Source organism: Oncorhynchus mykiss, chromosome 3 (assembly GCF_057628025.1).
Source record: "Oncorhynchus mykiss isolate SJ-2025 chromosome 3, ASM5762802v1, whole genome shotgun sequence".
Classification (NCBI taxonomy): Eukaryota; Metazoa; Chordata; class Actinopteri; order Salmoniformes; family Salmonidae; genus Oncorhynchus; species Oncorhynchus mykiss.
In genome coordinates this window covers 28,599,585-28,625,492 of record NC_143024.1, presented here as the reverse complement: position 1 = coordinate 28,625,492, position 25,908 = coordinate 28,599,585, and the positions used below count along the sequence as shown (strand labels likewise).

The following is a 25,908-nucleotide window of genomic DNA, read 5'->3' as shown; positions in this document are numbered from 1 at the left end:
AAAGGGGGAAAGAGAGAATGAGATATAAGGGGATATAGTGAGAAAGAGGGAGGGAGAGAGAAAGCGAGAGAGAGAGATAGAGTTGGGGGAAAGAGAGAGAGAGATGGGGAGAGAGAAAGAGAGACAGAGAGGGGGGAGAGAGACTGTCACTAAGTGAATGTGAACACTTCTTTCTACCAGTTTTACAGTATGTAGGAGTTAAGAGACAAAAGAGCTTGTTTGATGTTTGTTTGCTCCTGTCAAATTCATCTTACTTCACTGGGTATTTGAGCTACACCATAATGCCGTGTACCAGCAACTCTTACTGGAGTGTCAGTTGTGATCACTGTTAAAATAAACTGTATAGCACAGGAACAAAAGTATGAATACATACACAGAGCATATCAAATATAAAGAGGCACACACATGCGCACATTCTCACACACACACACACGTGCGCGCGCGCACACGCACACGCACACGCACACACACACACACACACACACACACACACACACACACACACACACACACACACGCACGCACAAACACAGTAACACACGCGGAGGGTAGTGAACAATATACAATACTCATACCCATTGGAGACCTGCCTTAATCTAGCCCTACTACAAGGCTAATGTGTGAAAGGTGAAAGGTCATGGAGTACAGCAGCGACGCTGGCAACCACCCTGTCATAACTGCCAGACTGACCCATGACCCCTAACACTCTCCAAGTTCCTGACACCACACTACAAATCTGCTTCAGGTCATTAACACGATAACACTCCTTTGATATAGGATATCTGTTGTGAGCTGTAGAGTGGATATTCCCTCCAAACCAGTGCATATTCCCTCCAAACCAGTGCATATTCCCTCCAAACCAGTGCATATTCCCTCCAAACCAGTGCATATTCCCTCCAAACCAGTGCATATTCCCTCCAAACCAGTACATATTCCCTCCAAACCAGTGCATATTCCCTCCAAACCAGTGCATATTCCCTCCAAACCAGTGCATATTCCCTCCAAACCAGTGCATATTCCCTCCAAACCAGTGCATATTCCCTACAAACCAGTGCATATTCCCTACAAACCAGTGCATATTCCCTCCAAACCAGTAAATATTCCCTCCAAACCAGTGCATATTCCCTCCAAACCAGTGCATATTCCCTCCAAACCAGTACATATTCCCTCCAAACCAGTGCATATTCCCTCCAAACCAGTGCATATTCCCTCCAAACCAGTGCATATTCCCTCCAAACCCGTGCATATTCCCTCCAAACCAGTGCATATTCCCTCCAAACCAGTGCATATTCCCTCCAAACCAGTGCATATTCCCTCCAAACCAGTGCATATTCCCTCCAAACCAGTGCATATTCCCTACAAACCAGTGCATATTCCCTCCAAACCAGTGCATATTCCCTCCAAACCAGTGCATATTCCCTCCAAACCAGTACATATTCCCTCCAAACCAGTGCATATTCCCTCCAAACCAGTGCATATTCCCTCCAAACCAGTGCACATTCCCTCCAAACCAGTACATATTCCCTCCAAACCAGTGCATATTCCCTCCAAACCAGTGCATATTCCCTCCAAACCAGTGCATATTCCCTCCAAACCAGTGCATATTCCCTCCAAACCAGTGCATATTCCCTCCAAACCAGTACATATTCCCTCCAAACCAGTACATGGATATTCAAATGTCTTGAGCGTATAGCAATAGCATTATCCCTTCCTGATGTGCATGGTAAAACAAAGAACACTTTATGTCCTGCCTCCCCCTACTCTTGATTTCTCTGCAGAGACCTCATACAGTGTGACCTCTTGGACCTCTTCCTCCACACACACACACACACACGCACACACACACACACACACACACACACACACACACACACACACACACACACACACACACACACCCTATTCCATGGCAGTGAACCTTATGATTGCCTCTCCTCATATGGTCAAGGGGTGGTAGTTTTTTCCATCCATCCATCCATAGTCAGCCACCAAGCCATGTGGCAGATTGATGTCACTTTGACAAACTCAGTATTGTTTTCTATATTGTACAAAATGTATTAGTGTCAGTTTGTTTCAGTTAGGGTGAAAATGTGGTGCTCAAGTTAGCATGACATCATGGAAGTGAATGTTTGTCTTTACCTACTGGTTGGTAGCCCTGCCTCTTGGGGCCTCCGAAGGGGTTTCGGCTGCCTCCAAAGGAGCCTCCATCGATGGATCCGTAAGACATCTTGTCCTGGTGGTTTTGGGTCTGTCTGGAACAGAGAGAACACAACAACATCAGTCGGATTGGTGGATATACTATATGGATCTGAGTAGGCTTTCAATATTCCTGGTTGGTAGATTCCTGGAATCATTAGGGGAAAAGATAGACATTTGCGATGTGGCAATCTCTGTGTGTACGTGTGCATAAATATAAGTGTGTGTATGAACTGAATCCCCGATCCCACAGTGACATTATGCATCATGACTCAGCCTCCCCCTCGTCTATAAGGAGGTGTGCAAAACATCACCGAAAAGGTTAAAGAATGCATAGTGAATGTTTGTTCTATCCAAGACATGGACACACAGGTGACATGATGAGATCTATGAAGCACTGTGTCTACCAGCATCACAACCAAAGGTCACATGGTATCATGATTTCATAAGCTGTCCTGTAAGACATTCAGCCCTCTGTGAATAGCAGGCATTGAACTAAGTAGGCTTGTAATTGTGTTCTAATGTCATTGTCCAGCTGTCCTTTTGTGGTATTGAAGCCAGTCTGGTCTTGTCTGGCACCCGGGTCTGGGTATGTGAACACTGGCATTCATGACTGTCTCATAAGGGTGGCAAAGGAACAGAGAGAGAGGGAGCAGAGAGGAATAGAGAGAGGAGAGGAGATGGGGAAGGACAGAAGGATAAAATGAGAGAAGAGAGGTATAGAGAGAGGAGATGGAGAGAGGGGTAGAAAGAGAGAGGGAGATGAGAGAGACAGAGAGAGGAGATGGAGAGAGGGGTAGAAGGAGAGAGGAAGAGGAGAGAGACAGAGAGAGAGGAGATGGAGAGAGGGGTAGAAGGAGAGAGGGAGAGGAGAGAGAGAGGAGAATGGGGGATTCAGTCCCATCTTCAATGGGAGACAGAGGATCAGATTCACTGGAACCAAATGGTCATTTAATCTGATTAATTTTTATAGAGCAGCAAGATTAATTACTGTTGGCAGACAATAAACGATCTCTCTCTGCTCCTCTTGAATCCCAGCCCAGTCACTAGTCACTGTAGTGCCTGATGCTCCAGCCTTCTGAAGTGTGCATAGGCAATCCGTGCTCTCACTCTGAGCAGGACATAGAAATACACAGATTTTCAGACCAACTTTCTCAGACACATTCTCTTTTGTTTTCCCACATTCTCTATAGGAATATATACACACTTGTATGTGTGTATACCACACACAGAAACAAACACACACACACACACACACACACACACACACACACACACACACACACACACACACACACACAGATCCTATAAGTAAGTGTCTCTCACAGTACAGCCAGTCACCCTTGTGAAGAGTGAGGTCAGAGCAGAGCAGATGACTGCATGGTGTAGTGACACAATGAGTGGATGGTGTCCCACTGTGTCATTACTCATTGCCTTAGTGTTCCTGGTCCCTGTACCAGCTAGCCCCACGCACCCCTGGCCTTCACCCAGCCTCTCCCTCTTTGCCTGGCCTGGTGATGTCATCAACACTCGCCCTGGTCTCTGACTCACAATAGAGCTCTGTGATTGGCTGAGCAGAGAGTGTCCTGACTGATACATAACTCACCATCTTGTCTCTGAGGCTGGTGGTCGTCTATAGACATGGGGTTCGACTTGAGATTGCTTAGTACTACTACAGTAAATCTACAGTACTAGACAATAGGCAAATAAAAATTGAATCAAATGTGGGGGAACATTATTACGATATAACATATTTTCAACTATCAATAATAAAGCAGCCATGAGTTCCCTGGTGATGGGAGCATCTCTCTCTCTCTTTCTCTCTCCCTCTCTCCCCTCTCCATCCATCTTTCACCCTCTCTCTCACTCTCTCTCGTTCTATTCTCTCTCTCTCCATATTCCTTTTATTCATTTGTCGGCATAAGAAGCGTCTAATTGCAGCTCAGGCAGAGTGAGCCAGAGAGCTTTTCAAACAGCCCTCGGAAATCAAATTAATTGTTTTATGAGAGAGATAAGTCTAGTGTCAATTACACATCTTACATAAAGTTGTGAGATTAAATAATAATGGATTGAAAACCATAGGGAAATATGTGTGTGTGTGTGTGTGTGTGTGTGTGTGTGTGTGTGTGTGTGTGTTTGTGTAAGCAGGTGAGTATGTGTTCAAATCAAATCAAATTGTATTCGTCACATGCGCCGAATACAACAGGTGAAATGCATACTTTACAAGCCCTTAACACTTATTTTTCTTAAAACTGCAACGTTTTAAGTAAAAAATAGAAACATAACAAATAATTAAAGAGCAGCAGTAAAATAACAATAGTGAGGCTATATACAGGGGGTACCGGTACAGAGTCAATTAGTCGAGGTAATTGAGGTAGTACAGTATGTACATGTACTGTAGGTAGAGGTAAAGTGACTATGCATAGATAATAAACAGAGAGTAGCAGCAGCGTAAAATAAAGGGTATGGGGGGGACAATGCAAATAGTCCAGGTAGCCATTTGATTAACTGTTCAGGAGTCTTAGGGTTTGGGGGTAGAAGCTGTAAAGAAGCTTTCCTGTTGGAAGGTGAACCTTCACCCCAGTCTGAGGTCCTGAGTGCTCTGGAGCAGGTTTTCATCAAGGATGTCTCTGTACTTTGCTCCATTCGTCTTTCCCTCAAGCCTGACCAGTATCCCAGCCACAATGCTTCACCGTAGGGATGGTGCCAGGTTTCCTCCAGACGTGCCACTTGGCATTCAGGCCAAAGAGTTCAATCTTGGTTTCATCAGACCAGGGAATCTTGTTTCTCATGGTCTGAGGGTCTTTAGGTGCCTTAGATGGAGGCCACTGTATTCTTGTGGACCTTTGGACCAATGTTTTGGTACCCTTCCCCTGATCTGTGCCTCGACACAATCCTGTTTCAGAGCTCCAGGGACACTTACTTCGACCTCATGGCTTGGTTTTTGCTCTGACATGCACTGTCAACAGTGGGACCTTATATAGACAGGTGTGTGCCTTTCTAAATAACGTCCAATGGATTGAATTTACCACAGGTGGACTTCAATCAAGTTGTAGATACATCTCAAGGATGATCAATGGAAACAAGATGCACCTGAGCTCAATTTTCTGTTTAGAATATGTATATAAAAAAAGTTTGTTTTTTTCTGTATTCCCGCAAACATTTCTAAATGTTTTCGCTTTGTCATTATGGGGTTTTGTGTGTAGATTGATGAGTATTTTTTATTTATTTAATCCATTTGAGAATAAGGCTGTAACGTAACAAAAACGCGGAAAATGTCCATGGATTCTGAATACTTTCTGAATGCACAGTACCAATCAAAAGTTAGCACACACCTACTCATTCCAGGGTTAGTCTCTTTGCTTATTTGAGCTGTTCTTGACAAAATATGGACTTTTATGGTATATGGTATTTATATGGTATTTTATGAAAAAGGGCTATCAAACAAAAACGTAACAAAAACACAGGGTTGAAACCCCAAAAAAGAGCGAGGAGCACCTTGAATAAATAACACACGCACACGATGATTAACACACGGAATGAGACCACGTAATCATCTGCGCAGACCACAAGAGTATGAAACCCCAAAAGACACAGCACAGGTACTCACACGCACCAACGGACATTGTAACAATAATCGACAAGACCATGGAAACCAAAGGGAACATAAATACAAATACTAATCAGTGGGAATAGGGGACAGGTGTGCGTGATGAAAGTTCTGGGGGGATCCATGACAGAAACAAAATCCACAAATTAACTTTTAACAAGGCACACCTGTTAACCTCTCTAGGGTAGGGGGCAGCATTCAGAATTTTGGATGAAAAGCATGCCCAAATTAAACGGCCTGCTACTCGGTCCCAGAAGAAATTATATGCATATAATTGGTAGATATGGATAGGAAACACTCTAAATTTTCCAAAACTGTTAAAATAGTGTCTGTGAGTATAACAGAACTGATTTAGCAGGTGAAATCCTGAATTTTTTTGTTGGTTTTGTAGTTTTCTATTCAATGCAATTACAGTATCCATTGACTTAGGACTCCAGTTGCAGTTATTATGCCTTCCACTAGATCAAATCAAATCAAATCAAATTTTATTTGTCACATACACATGGTTAGCAGATGTTAATGCGAGTGTAGCGAAATGCTTGTGCTTCTAGTTCCGACAATGCAGTAATAACAAGTAATCTAACTAACAATTCCAAAACTACTGTCTTGTACACAGTGTAAGGGGATAAAGAGTATGTACATAAGGATATATGAATGAGTGATGGTACAGAGCAGCATAGGCAAGATACAGTAGATGGTATCGAGTACAGTATGTACAAATGAAATGAGTATGTAAACAAAGTGTAGTATAAAGTGGCTAGTGATACATGTATTACATAAGGATACCGTCGATGATATAGAGTACAGTATATACGTATGCATATGAGATGAATAATGTAGGGTAAGTAACATTTATATAAGGTAGCATTGTTTAAAGTGGCTAGTGATATATTTACATCATTTCCCATCAATTCCCATTATTAAAGTGGCTGGAGTTGAGTCAGTGTCAGTGTGTTGGCAGCAGCCACTCAATGTTAGTGGTGGCTGTTTAACAGTCTGATGGCCTTGAGATAGAAGCTGTTTTTCAGTCTCTCGGTCCCAGCTTTGATGCACCTGTACTGACCTCGCCTTCTGGATGATAGCGGGGTGAACAGGCAGTGGCTCGGGTGGTTGATGTCCTTGATGATCTTTATCAACAGTCTTTAGAAATCGTTTCAGGCTTGTATTCTTATAAATGAGGGAGTAAGACCAGTCTGAATGAGTGGACGTGACGTAGAGTTTTTTAGAGTTTTTTTTAGAGTTTTTTCAGGCCCATGTGCATTTCTTGTTTACCTTTTATATTGACAACGTTATTGTCCGGTTGAAATATTATAGATCATTTAGGCTAAAAAACAACCTGAGGATTGAATATAAACATCGTTTGACATGTTTCTATGAACTTTACGGATACAATTTGGAATTTTTTGTCTGATTATTTTGACTGAGTTTAAGCCTTTTGGATATAAAGAGACTTCATCGAACAAAAGGAACATTTATTGAGTAAATGAATGTCTTCTGATTGCCACCATATGAAGATCATCAGAGGTAAGGGATTAATTTTATCTCTATTTCTGAGTTTTGTAACGCTTCTGCTTGGCTGGTTACCGTTTGTAATAATTTGTCAACTGGGCTATGTTCTGGGCTAGGTATGTTCTGGGCTAGGTATGCTTTCGCTGAAAAGCATTTTATAAATATGACACTGGTTGGTTTAACAAGAAGTTAATCTTTAAACCTATGTAAAATATGTTTTGTTTTTTGAATTTTTATAATGAGCATTTCTGTAATTGAATTTGGCGCTCTGCAACCTCACTGGATGTTGGCCAGATACCCTAGAGAGGTTGATTGAAGTTCATTCCAGGTGACTACCTCATGAAGCTGATTGAGAGAATGCCAAGAGTGTGCAAAGCTCTCATCAAGTCAAAGGTTGGCTACTTTGAAGAATGTAAAATATAAAATATATTTAGATTTGTTTAACACTTTTTTTGGCTACTACGTGACTCCATATGTGTTAGTTCATAGTTTCTATTTCTTCACTATTACTGTAGAAAATATTAAAAATAAAGAAAAATCTTTGAATGAGTAGGTGTGTCCAAACTTTTGACTGGTACTGAATATATATATATATATATAGATATAGATATATACAGTGGGGCAAAAAAAGTATTTAGTCAGCCACCAATTGTACAAGTTCTCCCACTTAAAAGATGAGAGAGGCCTGTAATTTTCATCATAGGTACACTTCAACTATGACAGACTACCGTTCAAAAGTTTGGGATCACTTAGATTTTTTTAAAAATGAAAACATACACGAAATTAGTTGCAAAATGAATAGGAAATACAGTCAAGACGTTGACAAGGTTATAAATAATGATTTTTAATTGAAATAATAACTGTGTCCTTCAAACTTTGCTTTCGTCAAAGAATCCTCCATTTGCAGCAATTACAGCCTTGCAGACCTTTGGCATTCTAGTTGTCAATTTGTTGAGGAAATCTGAAGAGATTTCTACCCATGCTTCCTGAAGCATCTCCCACAAGTTGGATTGGCTTGATGGGCACTTCTACGTACCGTACGGTCAAGCTGCTCCTACAACAGCTCAATAGGGTTGAGATCTGGTGACTGTGCTGGCCACTCCATTATATGCATAATACCAGCTGACTGCTTCTTCCCTAAATAGTTATTGCATAGTTTGGAGCTGTGCTTTAGGTCATTGTCCTGTTGTAGGAGGAAATTGGCTCCAATTAAGCTCCGTCCACAGGGTATGGCATGGCTTTTCAAAATGGAGTGATGGCCTTCCTTCTTCAAGATCCCTTTTACCCTGTACAAATCTCCCACTTTACCACCACCAAAGCACCCCCAGACCATCACATTGCCTCCACCATGCTTGACAAATGCATCTCCCACTCCTCTTTCTATTCTGGTTAGTGCCAGTTTGCGCTGTTCTGTAAAGGGAGTAGTACACAGCGTTGTTGGAGATCTTCAGTTTCTTGGCAATTTCTCGCATGGAATAGCCTTAATTTCTCAGAACAATAATAAACTGACGAGTTTCAGAAGAAAGGTCTTTGTTTCTAGCCATTTTGAGACTGTAATCGAACCCACAAATGCTGAAGATCCAGATACTCAACTAGTCTAAAGAAGGCCAGTTTTATTGTTTCTTTAATCAGGACAACCGTTTTCAGCTGTGCTAACATAATTGCAAAAGGTTTTCTAATGATCACTTAGCCTTTTAAAATGATAAACTTGGATTAGCTAACACAACGTGCCATTGGAACACAGGAGTGATGGTTGCTGATAATGGGTCTCTGTACGCCTGTGTAGATATTCCATTAAAAATATATATAATTTACAACATAAACAATGTCTACACTGTATTTCTGATTAATTTGATGTTATTTTAATTGACAAAAAATTAGCTTTTGTTTCAAAAACAAGGACATTTCTAAGTGACCCTAAACTTTTGAACTGTAGTTTGTGTAATAGATATATATCACACACACACACAAACCAACAAGAGACAAATAAGAATAGAGGATTAATATTTTAACACTGATCTGTCATTGAGCTTGACATAATAGGATCACCACTGCAGACTGTCCACTGTCCCCAATGACTCTGGTCACTGAATATTTGCTGTCTTCATACTAACTACTATTATCTGTTGTTATCCCAGCAGGCGATTCTGCCCTTCATCAGTCCAAGACCCAGCCAGCTCGGACAAAGAGATGTCTGGTCTGCTAACTAGTGATGTCATCTCAGACATTTTGATTCACATTGTGATGGATGGGTCCTTTCTATTTTACTTCCGCTGATTCAGGCTTATCAAGTCATAAAGGGTCCGGAAAAATTATTCAGATACAATTGCATAGATGTTCTAACCCAGAAATGTCTTCTGGAATGTTGCCCAGTTCCATAATGTGTCATAATGACTCTGGTCCTGGCCTGAGTCTCTGGGTCTGATGATGGTTTCAGGTCAGGATGGACACAGCTCTAGACTGGGGATATGGTGTGGTCAGTGAACATGGTCAATATTCACTCCACACAGGCATCATCATCATCATCAGAAAAAATCATTAAAGGTCTGGCTCATGCTTGACCCGCAAAACAATAAAAAATACAATAATCAATAAGTATATATTACTGAACACTTGTCTGTTTTGTTATTTGAAATCGACATGGTATAAAGGTCAGCTACCATTTGGCGGCCTGCAGCTTTGCCATTAGCGCTAACCTAATTAAAGCTATTGCTAATCTGATAATATTATCTTGAGACCTGCTGGCCATCATTCAACAAGGTCACATTCACACTGAGCTACTAAACTAGCACTCATGTGTGTCTTCAAAACAGATAACTACATTCGTGTGTGTGTGTGTGTGTGTGTGTGTGTATATGTGTGTGTGTGTGTGTGTGTGTGTGTGTGTGTGTGTGTGTGTGCATTCCTTGAATGCACTGAAGTCTTAAGTAGGAGATTTCAAGTTCCGCTTTCTGAGTTCCCAGTTGTTTTGAATGCAGCATTCAAAAAGATTATGCCAAAGTATTCAGTCATGTAAAAAGACGTAGAATTGAAATGTGTTTATAAAAGGCAAACGTTTTCCCAGACCCAAGGCCATTAAAATGTTCCCCATGTGTAACACGTCTACTCTACTGCTCTATGCCACTATGCAAATGAAATTATATGCATGCAATGTTTTATTATTATTAATTTTTTCTCATGTGTTTTCCAGTACCTCAGAGCTCCCCAGGTCCCCCCACCCCAACTCTCTTTTTGTTCCTGTACCTCCCGATTTACAAATGAAGCACTGGGGCCATACAAGCGAACATTACCATTTCAAGTTCAATGGGTTCGCATGCACAAACTGTTGATTTATTGGGACAAAACGCTAAATTGTAGTTGGTCCCATCCGATAACATGGCCCACGTTAGCCATATGCTAACCTCAACAGGTGGCACTGACTATATCCTGGCAAAACTTCTTCATCAGCCCATGAAAGATCTTAGACTTTATATTCACAAACCATTGGCATTTCTTAAAATAGGTCAACCGCTTTAAACCTACAAATTCAAGGTTTACTTGTTCTGTTGTTCTGTAACAAAATGTAATGTGCCAATATTGCACTGATGCATCCTTGACTAGGTTACTAGCTACTACTAACATTTGACAACATTTTCTCATTTTTGCATATATGACAAAATCCCACAGTTTCACACACATCCATGTACTATTATGGGAAAAAATATAAATGAGATCCTTACAACATGGAAGTTTATCATACATCATTAAAAAAACTGTCAAATAGCAGTCCTGTAGGCTATCGTTGTTAGCATTGCTTCTCATGGCACACACTGCTTAAGCGGTTGACTCGCAATTGATAGTGCACTTTACCAGCACCCAAAATGAGTACTGGTACCTATTTAAGTCCAAGTCGAGCACTGCACACTACATGTAAATAAACATGTAGTGAGGGGGGGCTGTGAGATTCGAAACCTTGCCACAATCTGCAACAATTACATGAAATAGGCACTTTGCACAGAGAGCAATTTGACAAATGAGTGAAATACACATGATAGTTGCTTTGATGATCAGAACATGATGTTGGACATGCCGCCCATCCATGAACAAAGGTTGGAAAGTGTCCAACTACTTCAACAATTATAATTGGCTGATTAACTTGTGCCAGGATATAATCAGTGCCACCTGTTGAAATTAGCATAAGGCTAACTTGTACCATGTTGCCTGATGGGACGAGCTACAATTTAATTGGCTGATATGCATTTTGTGTGCGAGAACCCATTTAACTTTAAATGCTTGTTTATGTTTTGAAGTATGTTTGCAAGTCTGACATGCAGTCTAGCAATATGAAACACACACACCCCGTCCTAAAACAAGCTGGTTAATGATAACAAAATAGCAACAAACAAACAGTGAACCTGACACTATCTCCCTCCCTCCCTCTCAGGTGTTCACCCCCGCGGTCGACCCCCCCTATCATCACCCCATTCTGATCTCCAGATCGGTGGATGAGGGGATGAAATAAAGGACTAAAGGAGGGGGAGCTGTCTTTGTGTGGAGCTGGAGCCCACAAAGGTAGTGTTATCTCTGTTTGTTCTCTGTCACAGTGCTGGCCCTGGGGATCCGAACACAAGCAGACAAGCTGGCCAAGACACACACACAGCACAGAGACCGAGGAGTGATCTAGGCTTCACACGCATCACACTCACAGGCAGGTTGATCTCTGTCTGTGTCTACCAGCATGTGTATATCAAATACCAAACATAGAGCTTCACCAATGGGCTTAGCCGTGTCTCTCAAGAGGAGAGGGTTAGGAGGAAGGGTTAAATCCATCAAAGTGCACTAAAGCCCCGTTCACACAGCCTATACTGGAGGAGGATCAACACTCCCTGGATGTAACGCAGTGCCTCCATTCCAGCTGGTTCTTTAGCTGCTTTAGCCTAGTCAGTTTTTAACCAGAGACAGACAATACCCCTTAAACATTGAATTACACACAAGTGTAACCAAGCGGATTTTGATCTTCTGATCAAAGTTAGGTCACTGTCACTGTGCTAAAAAGTAGGCTTTGGCTTGGGAGCGAACGCAAGTCATCAGATCTCAGGCAAGGTTTACTGCGAGTGGGATTTCAACAAACCACCTGTGTTACAGAAGCGTCTGAAATAAATCTCCCGTTACTATAACCACTGAGGTGTTATGAGTTTCCACGGTGATGAGTTGGCCGTCTAGACTGGCGGAGGTATGAGGTATGAAACGAGGCCCAGACTCAAACTCACCACAGTCAGTCAGCTTTGCTAGCTGGGCGGATCGTGCCAGGCACCCACAGGGGAGAGAAGGGTTATTAGTCCCCAGTCACACTACAGCTCTCTCCCCTCCCTAATTGGCCAAACTGCTTAATTGGCCATGGAAACCATAGAGACAGTGGTTCTGGCAGCAGCCTTAATATGCTGAAGAAGACACCTTTATTTAAGTAAAGTTGGGCTGGGTGAGGTGTCTATGGCAATGCACTGACTGAAGCAGCATAATTTAATTTACCACTGGAAAGGAAAGCTGAGAGATTACAACAAGAGTGTGAAGAAGGCTGTACCAATGCATTAAGCAGCACTGCAAAGCTACTTACTTTTAACTACAGTGTCTGTCTTCCTAAAGAAATGTAAAAACAGTTGCTGTTTTTCAGCCTTTGTTCCCTAAATGTATTCAACAAAGTGTTAATTTGAGAGTGGTTTTTATTTCCTGCTAAAATAATTTCCTACACGGATAAGTTATAGTGTAGTTATGTTGTGATAGGGTGGGCAAACAGCATGCAATGATTAGGAGAGCACTTTAAAGAGAATCTTTGAATCTTCAATCTGTTTACACAAGTAGGTATACAGGACAGGACCATATGATGATGAATCCTTTTTTCAGGGATGAGAGCAACAATTAAACCAGTAGAGAAAGAAAAAAACAACATGGAACAAAGTCACGTCCATGACTGAGGAAGACTTCTAAAAGAGATCACCATTACAAACATCCCACTGGGCACAGATGTCAGTTCATCGTCTAGTTTTGATTTACAATGAGTTGTCAACTAACATAAATTCAACATAAAATCAACAAAAAAAGGTTTAGGTTAAAAGTTGGGTGAAAAAATGACAAAGTTCCCTTATGTTGATGACTTTTTGCATGGAATGGAAACAACATTGATTGCTCAGTGGGAAGAGCCATATAACAACCTATGAAATTGTGTTACCCAGTTCCTACTCTGTTGACTGTCCTGTCTGAACAGTTGTCTAGCACAGTGGTTCGGCAGGGGTCTTTATCAGTGAGGTGTCAGTCACACCTCTGAGCCGCATGTGCAGACAAATAGCCCATACAGGTGAGTGTCAATAACACTTTAAAGAGCGTCGGTTCACGTGGCGCGAGGCAAGCGAGGAATGCTGAAGGGCGACCTTCACAGCCAGTAGAGAACAGACGGTGTGAAGTACCTTGACAGTTTCATTTGTTTGAGAGGACTTAAGATGTGTTCCTCTCTGCACTTGTTTGATTGGAATGTCAATGACAGATGTGGAGAAGACAAACAGTGTGTGTGCGTGTGTGTGTGTGTGTGTGTGTGTGTGTGTGTGTGTGTGTGTGTGTGTGTGTGTGTGTGTGTGTGTGTGTGTGTGTGTGTGTGTGTGTGTGTGTGTGTGAGTGAGAGAGAGAGAGAGACAAGCTCTCACATGCATACAAACGTAGAGTGGTGAGAAGGTGATGTTCCTGAGGGGTAACTATTCATTATTCTACAAACCTCCTCTCGTTAATCTGTGCTCATAAACCACTCCTCGACTCCTCCCTCTCTCTCTCCCCCTCTCTCTCTCTCTCTCTCTCTCTCTCTCTCCATCTGGTCCTGGCATGTCTCTAAAGGACTACAGATTTGATCTGACCTATTTTTTAACTGACCATTCAGAAAAAGAAAATACCCTAACAAGCTAGAAGTGATCACAGTTTTTGAGTACAGCTACAACAGCGAAAAGCACACCCTTCCCCCTTCACATATCACGGTACCACATCAGTGTCCTCGTCATACAGAAACCCCCTGTCACGCGGGACTAGGTGGGTGAAGGAATCAGACGCAGAGAGTTCCACTGGGGTAAAGTGCTCTTTACTTCGGCACACAAAATGATAAGCCCAACAACACAGGGCGCGGACATACAACGTGACAACCCAAAAAAGACAGGGTGCCAAGTTCAGAAAATAAATCCGCCTCTACCTAAAATGCACACACGTAACATAAAGACAATCCCGCACAAAACAAGGGCGGGTCTACCTACTAAATATAGGGAAGCTCATTAAACCAAACAACAGAAACACAAGTGAAACTAATAAGACAAAACAAACAGACAAACGAAAAAGGGATTGGTAGCGGCTAGTAGGACGGTGATGACGACCGCCGAGCACCGCCCGAACAGGCAGGGGAGCCAACTTTGGCAGAAGTCGTGACACCCCCAGAATTCAACAACGATATGTCAGAGTCACATGACTACATTTTAGAACACCAACTTAAGAAGATTAAGAATAACAGTAAAATCATCTAAACCACAATACCTGGGAATTATTTCACTTCTGGGAGGCAGGATTTTGTCTAAAAACTGAAGAGTGTGTTCTGGGGCCAACAGTACACATCCAGCTGGTGTAACCTAATCTCCTGGGGCGATGGAAGGGAGGCAAGCAGACGTCCAAGTCAACAGAGAAGCAGACCAAGATTCTGACCCCCAAGCTGGCCACTGCGCTACAGACACACAACACACACACACATTACACACACACCGACGCCCCAAGTACACACACAAGCCCACGGCTCAGTGACAAATGGAAGGGTGTGCTGGCATATTTCATTAGACCAGCTGCACCCACAGGGTGTGTGTGTGTGTATGTGTGAGAGAGAGAGAGAGAGGGAGAGACAAAGTGAAATCGGGCAACTCCAAACTGACCCAATTCCAAATCATATCTGCTCTAAAATCATCTTCTAGGAATAGCTTTTCATACGTTTTAATTCTCATGTCTCTGATAAAACATTAGCACCTGAATTCTAATATGTGTCCTGAAACATCCTCTGGATAAAGCCAGTTGTGTCGTTCCATTACTGGATGGGTGGTCCCAGATTTGGTGGAGCAGCTTGTGGACTTGGCCTGCCATGAGAAAGAGTAATGTCATTTGGCTGATGAACCAAACACTACTGTGGCTCCGCCTTACTTACCCTCCTACCCTACTGCAGAGAAACAAACACTCTGCATGAAATAATGCCATCATTGCCATGCATCAATGGCTGTCTATGGGAGGCCTGACTGAGTCCACTGCCAGTGCTGCCAGCCTACATGGCTCATCCCTGGCTCTGTGTCTGGGAGACCTGTGGGAGTCTTCTTCCCAGGGGAGGGTGGCTGTTCTGGGCTTGGCATGAGGAGAGGCAGCCTCGTCCTCTGTGGTTGTGGGGCTTCCTGACCCTTGCTGGGGAGAGGAGCCAACTGGATATCCACACTGTGGCCTTCTGTTGCCTCTCTCTCTGCCTGCCACATATGCTTCACCCTGCGGCTATCTGTTTCCTGGATCCCTCACAGCATCACCATGGCTACACAACCCCCAGAAAGATAAGGGGGAACACACACATACACATGGCTGCACATGGTTAATGTCTATGGCAAAAACATGTTAAATGTTATTGAACAATGAATAATGTGTGAGAAGATGTATCACAGTACATGAAGCAGAATCATTAGGACTATAGCCAACCATCAAGAGATAAAAGGACATTTCAGAAAAAAAAAGAAAAAAAATAGGCAACTATAAGGCTACCTTTACACAGGCAGCCCAATTCTGATCTTTTGACCAATCAAATCAGATATTTTCAAATCATATCGTTTTCAGAGCTAATCGCATTAGTCAAAATACCAATTAGTGGAAACAAGATCAGAATTGGGCTGCCTGTGTAAACAAAGCCCAATAGACATGGCTGGGACTTATTGGTTCTGACAAGATAATCCCAACCCTGCAGCAATGACATTCATCAACACAGAAAACACCCCAACAAGTCATCTGGGCACGCACACTTGTGGACTTTCCAACTGAGGCTCAAGCTGTGTCTAGTGACATACTGTAAGTGTGACATAATTATGATAATCCTCAAGCTGGCTAGAGACGTGATTGCATACTTTGGGTCAGGGTGACACTTTTCTGGAATCTTGACTCTGACGCTTCATAGCAGAGGGTGGTAACTATCCATCTGCAGTGTGTTTGTGAGTCATGATAATCATGACAAATACCCAAAGGTAGCAGGCATCAAAAAATGTGTTGCTTCCACAAATGGAGAATTATGAGTGCTCTAAACAAAAAAAAACGTTACATTTCGATTAACATAATAGATGGTTGATTTAATTTAAATGAATATCTGTGCTGTGATATGTAGTGTGTGATGGATCATATCTGTCATTTTTTTTTGCATATTTTAACCACACTAATTGCTTGTCTAATTTTCTGACCCACGTACACACATAGGTTTACACACCAACTCACACTTTATTAATAGATCATCAATTTCTCCTGCCTAGTTTTTTTCTGGAGGTTTTCATTTCTTCTCCAGCATAGTAAACTCTGGCATCTCATTGCCCTTGCCAATACTTCCTGGAACGAACAGAGTTGTGAGGCAGAACCAGGAACTCATTTCATTAGCGTCCGGCTGCCATTGGTGAATAATTAGGGTCTGTCCTCCGTCTGCGCTAGCCCGGCCCAGCGTTCGGAGAGGTTAATAACCAGTAACAATCAATTACTTAACTAATCTGATACGATCAATAAGGTCCTCCAATTCACGAAGCATGCAGCCAGAAGAGGGGTAGAATACGATAAAACCTTTGACATGTTGTAATGGGATGTTTTTATTAGAATAGACAATAAAATAACATATGGTGTACATATAATATACTATGTGCATGTAGTTACAGTTGATAAGTCTTAATGTTGATATTATACTGGTGGAATCTGCAGAATCCAAACTGGTTAAAAAAATAGATCAATTAAGTTTATGGTGTTTGTTATAATACAATTAAAAGTGGTCCAAGCCCTAAAGTGTTCCCTGTAGTAGGTTGCCACATCAAAATAACTATTTTCACCATAAGAGTTTAATCTCAGATAAAAGAATACAGAATCATGTAGAAAGCAGACAAGCAGGACCACCAAAATTGGTGCTTTTATGGAGGTTTGTTATAAACGGTCTCCCATTTGACCCATACACTGGGCATTTGATTTGCCTGACCCAGTCTCTGTGTCCTCTGAGAGAACATTAGTGTACCAGCAAACTTTTAATTGTCCCATCAACCCTTTAGTCGGCTTCTCTTGTATCGGAGTGCATCTGAGTTCGCATGAGAACTGATTATTTTAAATCATGTCTAACCCTCCGTCCAGCCATTACTCACACATCACAGACCACTGGCCTTGTTATTGGGAATCGAAGATGGCCACGGCTCCTTGTCCGTCTTGATCCACAAATTAGTAAATCCACAGCTATGGCCTACTCCTCCAATTGTCTCCTTCCTTCACAATGGGGCCTCAATTACTAGCCAGGATTCAGTCTCTTACTTACAGTATGCAATCATAACAATTTCTATCCCATCCTACCATCTCACCTCAGATCATGCTCAACATAATCTTTCGATTGGGAGGAAAATAGTTTTAATGATATGCCTGTTTTTATATATATATTGAAAATGGTTCCCTTAATTACACTACCGTTGTGATGACTTGTTGTTGAATTACTCTTTTTTTCCTACCTGGGCAATCTAATCAAGTTAACAGTGTAATGGAGAAAATGACCTTGGAATAGTAATTGATGCCGTCAGACAGTCTTGATGATAATAGTGTAATTAATGAGAGTAGTTGACCTAGGAATGATTTGATAACACAGACATAATAATAACTGAATGACAACCTCAAGAGTTCATCATCAAGAGTTCCTCCCTCCTCCGATCTTTGAGATATGATTATTAGTTGGCAACAGCATCACAAACAATGGATGGTTATGTCCTGATTCCATTTGATTTGAGGTGAGTCAGATTTAAAGGTCCTGATATGGCCTCGTTTTAGATTTGGTTCATTAAGAAATGCTAGCGGCCATGACTGAATTCAAACGTGTGGTTTGATGTGGGTGTCTCGTGTGTTTGCAGTTGGGAAGCGTTAGCCAAATTATTTAGCCAATTAGCTTCAGCCAGCTGGCGTGCGATCGAGCAAAATTGGTTTGACTTTGGATAGCCTATCTCTGGGGATAGTTAGGGACTGTCACAAAATTACACAATGTAAATGAGACAATATTTTCATGTTGCACACCTTATACCTTTCTCAATAAATGTTTACAACATGTGAATTTATACACTTTAATTGGTTTTTAAGTCATTGACATTTGGAGATTTGGGAATTTTAACATATTGTCACATATACATTGTGTAATTTTCTGATGGTCCCTAACCAGCCCCGTAAGGATATCCAAAGTCAACCCAAATTTAACTAGGGCATTATGATTGGGTCGCCTGCAGCTGAACTCCAAATTGATGATTACTTGTGTGCTGCCAGTTGTGGGCATTTGGGCAGGATGAATACAAACCCAACCTTTATTTACATTGTGATTCCGTTCACGACCACAAATTTCACAAAACTTTTCACAAGACTTTTCCCCCCCAAAATTAACCTATTTACACTTTGTTGTCAATTTTGACAGTTGAATAAATGTTTCTGACTCATGTCGATGCCAGGCTGTTTTTTAAATGAGAATTTGGTTTTTAGGGGCAATTGTTGTTCAGGGCACAAGGTGTGGCCAATGGGTCATCTAGCTAACATACACGCTGTCACATTCCATTCAGCACCACCAGGGAAAGGACCACAACAGGCCCTCTGGCAGCATCTGTACAGTGATTTAACATAACCAGGACCATGGACAGCACTTATATAGGTTACCACCAGTCAAACTATTGAGACATCAGGACCACAGACAGGGTCTGTACAGTCAATCTAACTACACCAGGAACATTAACAAAGTCTGTACAGTGACTCCACCCATGACAACCACGCAGAGCACCTTTCAAAGTTACCGCCAGTCAATCTAATCATATCAGCACCACAGACAGCACCTACACCCCCTGAAGCTGTACTCCAACCCTGTAGTCTGCACAATAAGGACGGGTGACATCCACCTTTGATGTTGAACCTGGCTTTTCCCCCCCTTTATAACAACACATGAAAACAAAGAGCACATAGAGATATACTTAGATCACAAGGAGATAAATGCATTGGTGTGCTGAAATACTTCAGCTTATTTGTGAGAAAAGTAGTAGCCATTACTACAGAATGGTCAATAGGGGATTACATGTCTGACAAAAGTGAGAAGATAAGGGGGTGGTAGTTACTTGACCAGTCCACAATGAGTGCTGCACTACAGAGGTGGACTGAGACAGAGAAAAGTGGGGATGAGTCATCTATAGGATGCACCCACAAACAGAGAGCGAGAGAGAGAGAGAGAGAGAGAGAGAGAGAGAGAGAGAGAGAGCGAGAGAGAGAGAGAGATAAGAGAGCAAGAGAATGGTTCAAACTTAGAGAAAGAGATAAAAAAATATATATTGTTCTATATTGTTTTCAATAAGCAATGTGGCAGAGTAAATATAGAGTATTATTATGTGTAGTAATGTGGCAGAGAAAATATAGAGTATTATTATGCATAGTAATATGGCAGATTAAATATAGAGTATTGTTGTGTGTAGTCAATTGGCAGAGTAAATATAGAGTATTATTATGTGTAGTAATGTGGCAGAGAAAAAATAGAGTATTATTATGTGTAGTAATGTGGCAGAGAAAAAATAGAGTGTTATTATGCGTAGTGATGTGGCAGAGTATTATTACGTGTAGTAATGTGGCAGATTAAATAGAGAGTATTATTATGTGTAGTACTGTGGCAGAGTAAATACAGTGCCTTCGGACAGTATTCAGACCCCTTGACTTTTTCCACTACGTTACAGCCTTGTTCTAAAATTGATTAAATTAATTAATTTCCTCAGCAATCTACACACAATACCCAATAATGACAAAGCGAAAACAGGTTTTTAGAACATTTTGCAAATGTATAAAAAAAAAAAAACTGAAATAACTTATTTAAATAAGTATTCAGACCCTTTGCAATGAGACTCGAAATTGAGCTCAGATGCATCCTGTTTCCATTAAGCATCCTTGAGATGTTTCTACAACTTGATTGGAGTCCACCTGTGGTAAATTCCATTGACTAGACATGATTTGGAAAGGCACTGATGGGTTCTTCCAAACTTGAAATATTGTTAATCATCAGGTATCCTATGGAAAAGAGAAGAGCCACAGTCTGGTTGTTACACCAGAAGTTAATGGTTTTCTGTAGGAGGAATGTATATGCTGAAGTCAATTAAGGTTGAATGTGAGCCAGGGGCTTGGAATGTTACTGAGTAAGGGAAAGGCAATCACATGGCTGCGGTCACTAATAAGGGTGGAGAGCTGTGGATTAGTGAAGAATGGGGTCAGGTCAGGTCACAGTAAGAGTTCAGGTCAGGTCACAGTAAGGGAGAAGGAACAGTTTATTACCCACATCACTTAACTTCCTGCCTTGCAATTAAGATGTATTGTTTCGAGAGAAGGAGGAGACGTCACCTAAATTGGGGTATATGTATATACTTGTGCTGGTGGGAACATGACTTTGTCTTATGCAGCTGTGTGACCCTGCAGCATTGAAGGTCCCCAAGAACACATTGGCCTCCATCATTCTTAAATGGAAGAAGTTTGGAACCACCAAGACACCTCCCATAGCTGGCCGCCTGGCCAAACTGAGCAATCGGGGGAGAAGGGCCTTGGTCAGGGAGGTGACCAAGAACCCGATGGTCACTCTGGCAGAGCTAGAGTTCCTCTGTGGAGATGGGAGAATCTTACAGGAGGACAACCATCTCTGCAGAACTTCACCAATCAGGCCTTTATGGTAGAGTGGCCAGACGGAAGCTACTCCTCAGTAAAAGGCACAAGTCAGCCCGCTTGGAGTTTGGCAAAAGACAGCTAAAGACTCAAAGACCATGAGAAACAAGAAACTCTGATCTGATGAAATGAAGATTGAACGACTTGGTCTGAATGCCAAGCATCACATCTGGAGGAAAGCTGGCACCATCCCTACGGTGAAGCGTGTTGGTGGAAGCATCATGCTTTGGGGATGTTTTTCAGGGGCAGGGACTGGGAGACTAGTCAGGATTGAGGCAAAGATGAACGGAGCAAAATACAGAGAGATCCTTGATGAAAACCTGCTCCAGAGTGCTCAGGACCCCAGACTGGGGCAAGGTTCACCTTCCAACAGGATAACGACACTAAGCACACAGCCAAGAGAACGCAGGAGTGGCTTCGGGAAAAGTCTCTGAATGTCCTTGAATAGCCAAGCCAGAGCCCAGAATTGAACCTGATTGAACATCTCTGGAAAGACCTGAAAATAGCTGTGCAGCAACATTCCCCATCCAACTTGACAAAGCTTGAGAGGGCCTGCAGAGAAGAATTGGAGAAATTCCCCAAATCAAACCATATCAAATTTTATTAGTCACATGCGGCGAATACAGTGAAACGCTTACTTACGAGACCCAAACCGACAGTGCATTTAAAAAAAAATAAAGATAAGAATAAGAGATAAAAGTAACAAGTAATTAAAGAGGGGCAGTAAAGAATAACAATATACTGTGTACAGGGGGGTGCCGGTACAGAGTCAATGTGCGGGGGCACCGGTTAGTTGAGGTAGTATGTACATGTAGGTAGAGTTAATTAAAGTGACTATGCATAGTTGACAACAAAGAGTGGCAGTGGTGTGGAGAGGGGCAATGTGAAAGTCTGGATAGCCATTTCACTAGATATTCCGGAGTCTTATAGCTTGGGGGTAGAAGCTGTTTAGAAGCCTCTTGGACCTAGACTTGGTGCTCCGGTATCGCTTCCCGTGTGGTAGCAGGGAGACCAGTCTATGACTAGGGTGGCTGGAGTCTTTGACAATTTTTAGGGCCTTCCTCTGACACCAGCTGATATAGAGGTCCTGGATGGCAGGAAGCTTGCACCCAGTGATGTACTGGGCCGTTCGCACTACCCTCTGCAGTGCCTTGCGGTCGGAGGCTGAGCAGTTGCCATTCCAGGCAGTGATGCAACCAGTGGTGCAGCTGTAGAACCTTTAGAGGATCTGAGGACCCATGCAAATCTTTTCAGTCTCTTGAGGGGGAATAGGTTATGTTGTGCCCTCTTCACGACTGTCATGGTGTGCTTGGACTGTGTTAGTTTGTTGGTGATGTGGACACCAAGGAACCTGAAGCTCTCAACCTACTCCACTGCAGCCCCGTCGTTGAGAATGATGGGCATGCTCGGTCCTCTTTTTTCTGTAGTCCACAACCATCTCCTTTGTCTTGGTCACGTTGAGGGAGAGGTTGTTGTCCTAGCACCACATATCCAGGTCTCTGACCTCCTCCCTATAGGCTGTCTCATTGTTGTCGGTGATCAGGCCTACCACTGTTGTATCATTGGCAAATTTAATGATGGTGTTAGAGTCAATCCTGGCCATGCAGTCATGAGTGAACAGGGAGTACAGGAGGAGGCTGAGCACGCACCCCTGACAGGCCCGTGTTGAGGATCAGCGTGGCGGATGTGTTGTTTCCTACCCTTACCACCTAGGGGCGGCCCGTCATGAAGTCCAGGATCCAGTTGCAGAGGGAGGTGTTAAGTCCCAGGGTCCTTAGCTTATTGATGAGCTTTGAGGGCACTATGGTGTTGAACGCTGAGCTGTAGTCAATGAATAGCATTCTCACATAGTTGTTCCTTTTGTACAGATGAGAAAGGGCAGTGTGGAGTGCAATAGAGACTGCATCATCTGTGGATCTTTTGGGGCGGTATGCAATTTGGAGTGGGTCTAGGGTTTCGGGGATGAATGGTGTTGATGTGAGCCATGACCAGCCTTTCAAAGCACTTCATGGCTACAAACGTGAGTGCTACAGGTCGGTAGTCATTTGGGCACAGGCACTATGGTAGTCTGCTTGTGTTCTTGGGCACAGGCACTATGGTAGTCTCCTTGAAATATGTTGGTATTACAGACTTGGACAGGGAGAGGTTGAAAATGTCAGTGAAGACACTTGCTAGTTGGTCAGCGCATGCTCGCAGTACACGTCCTGATAATCCGTCTGGCGCTGCGGCCTTGTAAATGTCGACCTGTCTAAAGGTCTTACTCACATTGGCTGCGGAGAGCGTGATCACACAGTCTTCCCATACAGCTGGTGCTCTCATGCATGTTTCAGTGTTATTTACCTCGAAGTGAGTATAGAAGTTGTTTTCTCATCCGGTAGGCTTGTGTCACCTGGCATCTCTCGGCTGGGCTTCCCTTTGTAGTCTGTAATGGTTTGCAGGCCCTGGCCACATCCGACAAGGGTCAAAGCCAGTAGAGTACGACTCGATCTTAGTCCTGTTTTGACGCTTTGCCTGTTTGATGGTTCATCGGAGGGCATAGCGGGATGTCTTATAAGTTTCCGCGTTAGAGTCCCACTCCTTGAAAGCGGCAGCTCAGGCCTTTAGCTCAGTGCGGATGCTGCCTGTAATCCATTGCTTCTGGTTGGGGTATGTACATACGGTCAACGTGGGGACGACGTCATCAATGCACTTAATGATGAAGCCAACGACAGCTTTGATGTACTTCTCAATGCAAGCAAAACAGTCCTGTAGCTTAGCATCTGCTTCATCTGACCACTTTTTTTATCAATCTAGTCATGGGTGCTTCCTGCTTTCATTTTTGCTTGTAAGCAGGAATCAGGAGGATATAATTATGGTCAGATTTGCCAAATGGAGGGCGAGCGAGAGCTTTGTATGCATCTCTTTGTGAAGTACAGTTATTTTCCCTCTGGTTGCACATTTAGCATGCTGATAAAAACTTGTTAAAACTGATTTAACTTTCCCTGCATTAAAGGCCCCGGCTACTAGGAGCACCGCCTCTAGGTGAGCATTTTCTTGTTTGCTTACGGTGGAATACAGCTCATACAATGCTATCTTAGTGCCAGCCTCTGACTGTGGTCGTGTGTAAAAAGCTACAAAGAAATACAGGTGTGCCAAGCTTGTAGCGTCTAACCCAAAAAGACTTGAGGCTGTCATCGCTGCCAAATGTGCTTAAACAAAGTACTGAGTAAAGGGTCTGAATACTTATGTAAACGTAAAATTTGTAATACGTTTTTTTAAATCTACATTTGCAAAAAAAATCTAAAAACCTGTTTTTGCTTTGTCATTATGTGGTATCGTGTGTAGATTAATGAGGTGGGGGGACGTAATACATTTTAGAACAAGGCCGTAACATAATAAAATGTGTAAAAGTCAAGTGGTCTGAATACATTTTGAATGCACCGTATAGAGATTTAATATGTGTTGTAACGTGGCAGAGTAAATTTAGAGTATTATTATATGTAGTAATGTGGCAGAGTAAATATAAAGTATTATTATGTGTATTGATGTGTAATAATTTGATAAGAACGTAGCAAAACCTGTAAACCTCATCCACGTATGACTTGCCACGTCTATGACAACCCAAAGCACATCAGCAGCAGGGGAAGGAGCTGATTGGGCAGTCGGAAACCATGTGCAAACTAATTGGCCGAGAGAGGGATAAACAGAGAGCATCAAGCATTGCTGATTGGTTGCCTGCCTGAAGAGGAAGCCGGCAGCATGCTGGCTGAGTGTTCTCTTTCAGACAGCTGAGGGTGGTTTAACAACAGACAGAGATAACCAGATAAACAGCATATACAGTATATCCCACCATCTATCTATCTCTCTATTCCTATATGTATCACTCCATCTCCCGAGGTTATATTTTGACACGCACACGCACACACACACACACACACACACACACACACACACACACACACACACACACACACCCACACACACACACACACACACACACACACAGGCTAGACACATAGCGTACTAACAATAACAAAGTACAATAAATCTCAGTCCTTCCTGGTTCTGCTTCCTGGATGCATCAACGGAAGAGCATCCTTAATGGCTTCCTCTCTTCCCTCTCATCCCTGCCTCCTCCTCATTCCCCTCTCTCTCCTTCCATTCCCGTTGTCTCTGACCACAGCACTATTCAGATAACGAGAGAAAACCAGCATGAAAAAGAAGGTTGGGTTTCCCACACATTACCTTCCTCTGGAAAGAGAGAGAGAGTGAGTGTCTGCTCTGAGATTCAACTCCAATTTAGCAGCAGCTTCCAGACAGCTACGGCTTAAACATCACATGACCTGCCACCTGCTCCTCCAGCACGGTCATATGACAGCTTAGGCAGTAGAAATGCACCCTGGGATATGCAGTACAGAGTGGCAAATTGACTGCGGAAATCAAGGAACAATAGCAATTACAGAGATTGAAACAGAAAAAATAGAAAATGAAACAAAGTGGATTCATTGTTCTTAATGAATGCTTTATGCAATGAGTAATTTATGTCTGTCATTTGTGTAATATACATTTCGCATGCGGTGATAGAAATTATCTACATTTTTTAAATCTAAATCTGGAAACACATGGTTATGTTGACTTCTTCTATTTTTCCCAAAGAAGTG

The 25,908-nt window shown here is 42.5% G+C and overlaps 1 protein-coding gene across 1 annotated transcript in view; it reads right to left on the bottom strand.

Moving 5' to 3' along the window:
* The window catches only part of LOC110503758 (t-SNARE domain-containing protein 1), a 113,440-nt gene extending 87,835 nt beyond the window's left edge, over positions 1 to 25,605 (bottom strand). The window contains exons 1-2 of the mRNA XM_036970577.2: positions 25,493 to 25,605; positions 2,140 to 2,252 (exon numbers count right to left, since the gene is read on the bottom strand). Coding sequence (XP_036826472.2) covers positions 2,140 to 2,227 — 88 coding nt within the window. The 5' untranslated portion in view covers positions 2,228 to 2,252; positions 25,493 to 25,605. The remainder of the gene's footprint in view (positions 1 to 2,139; positions 2,253 to 25,492) is intronic.
* Positions 25,606 to 25,908: the final 303 nt, after the last annotated feature.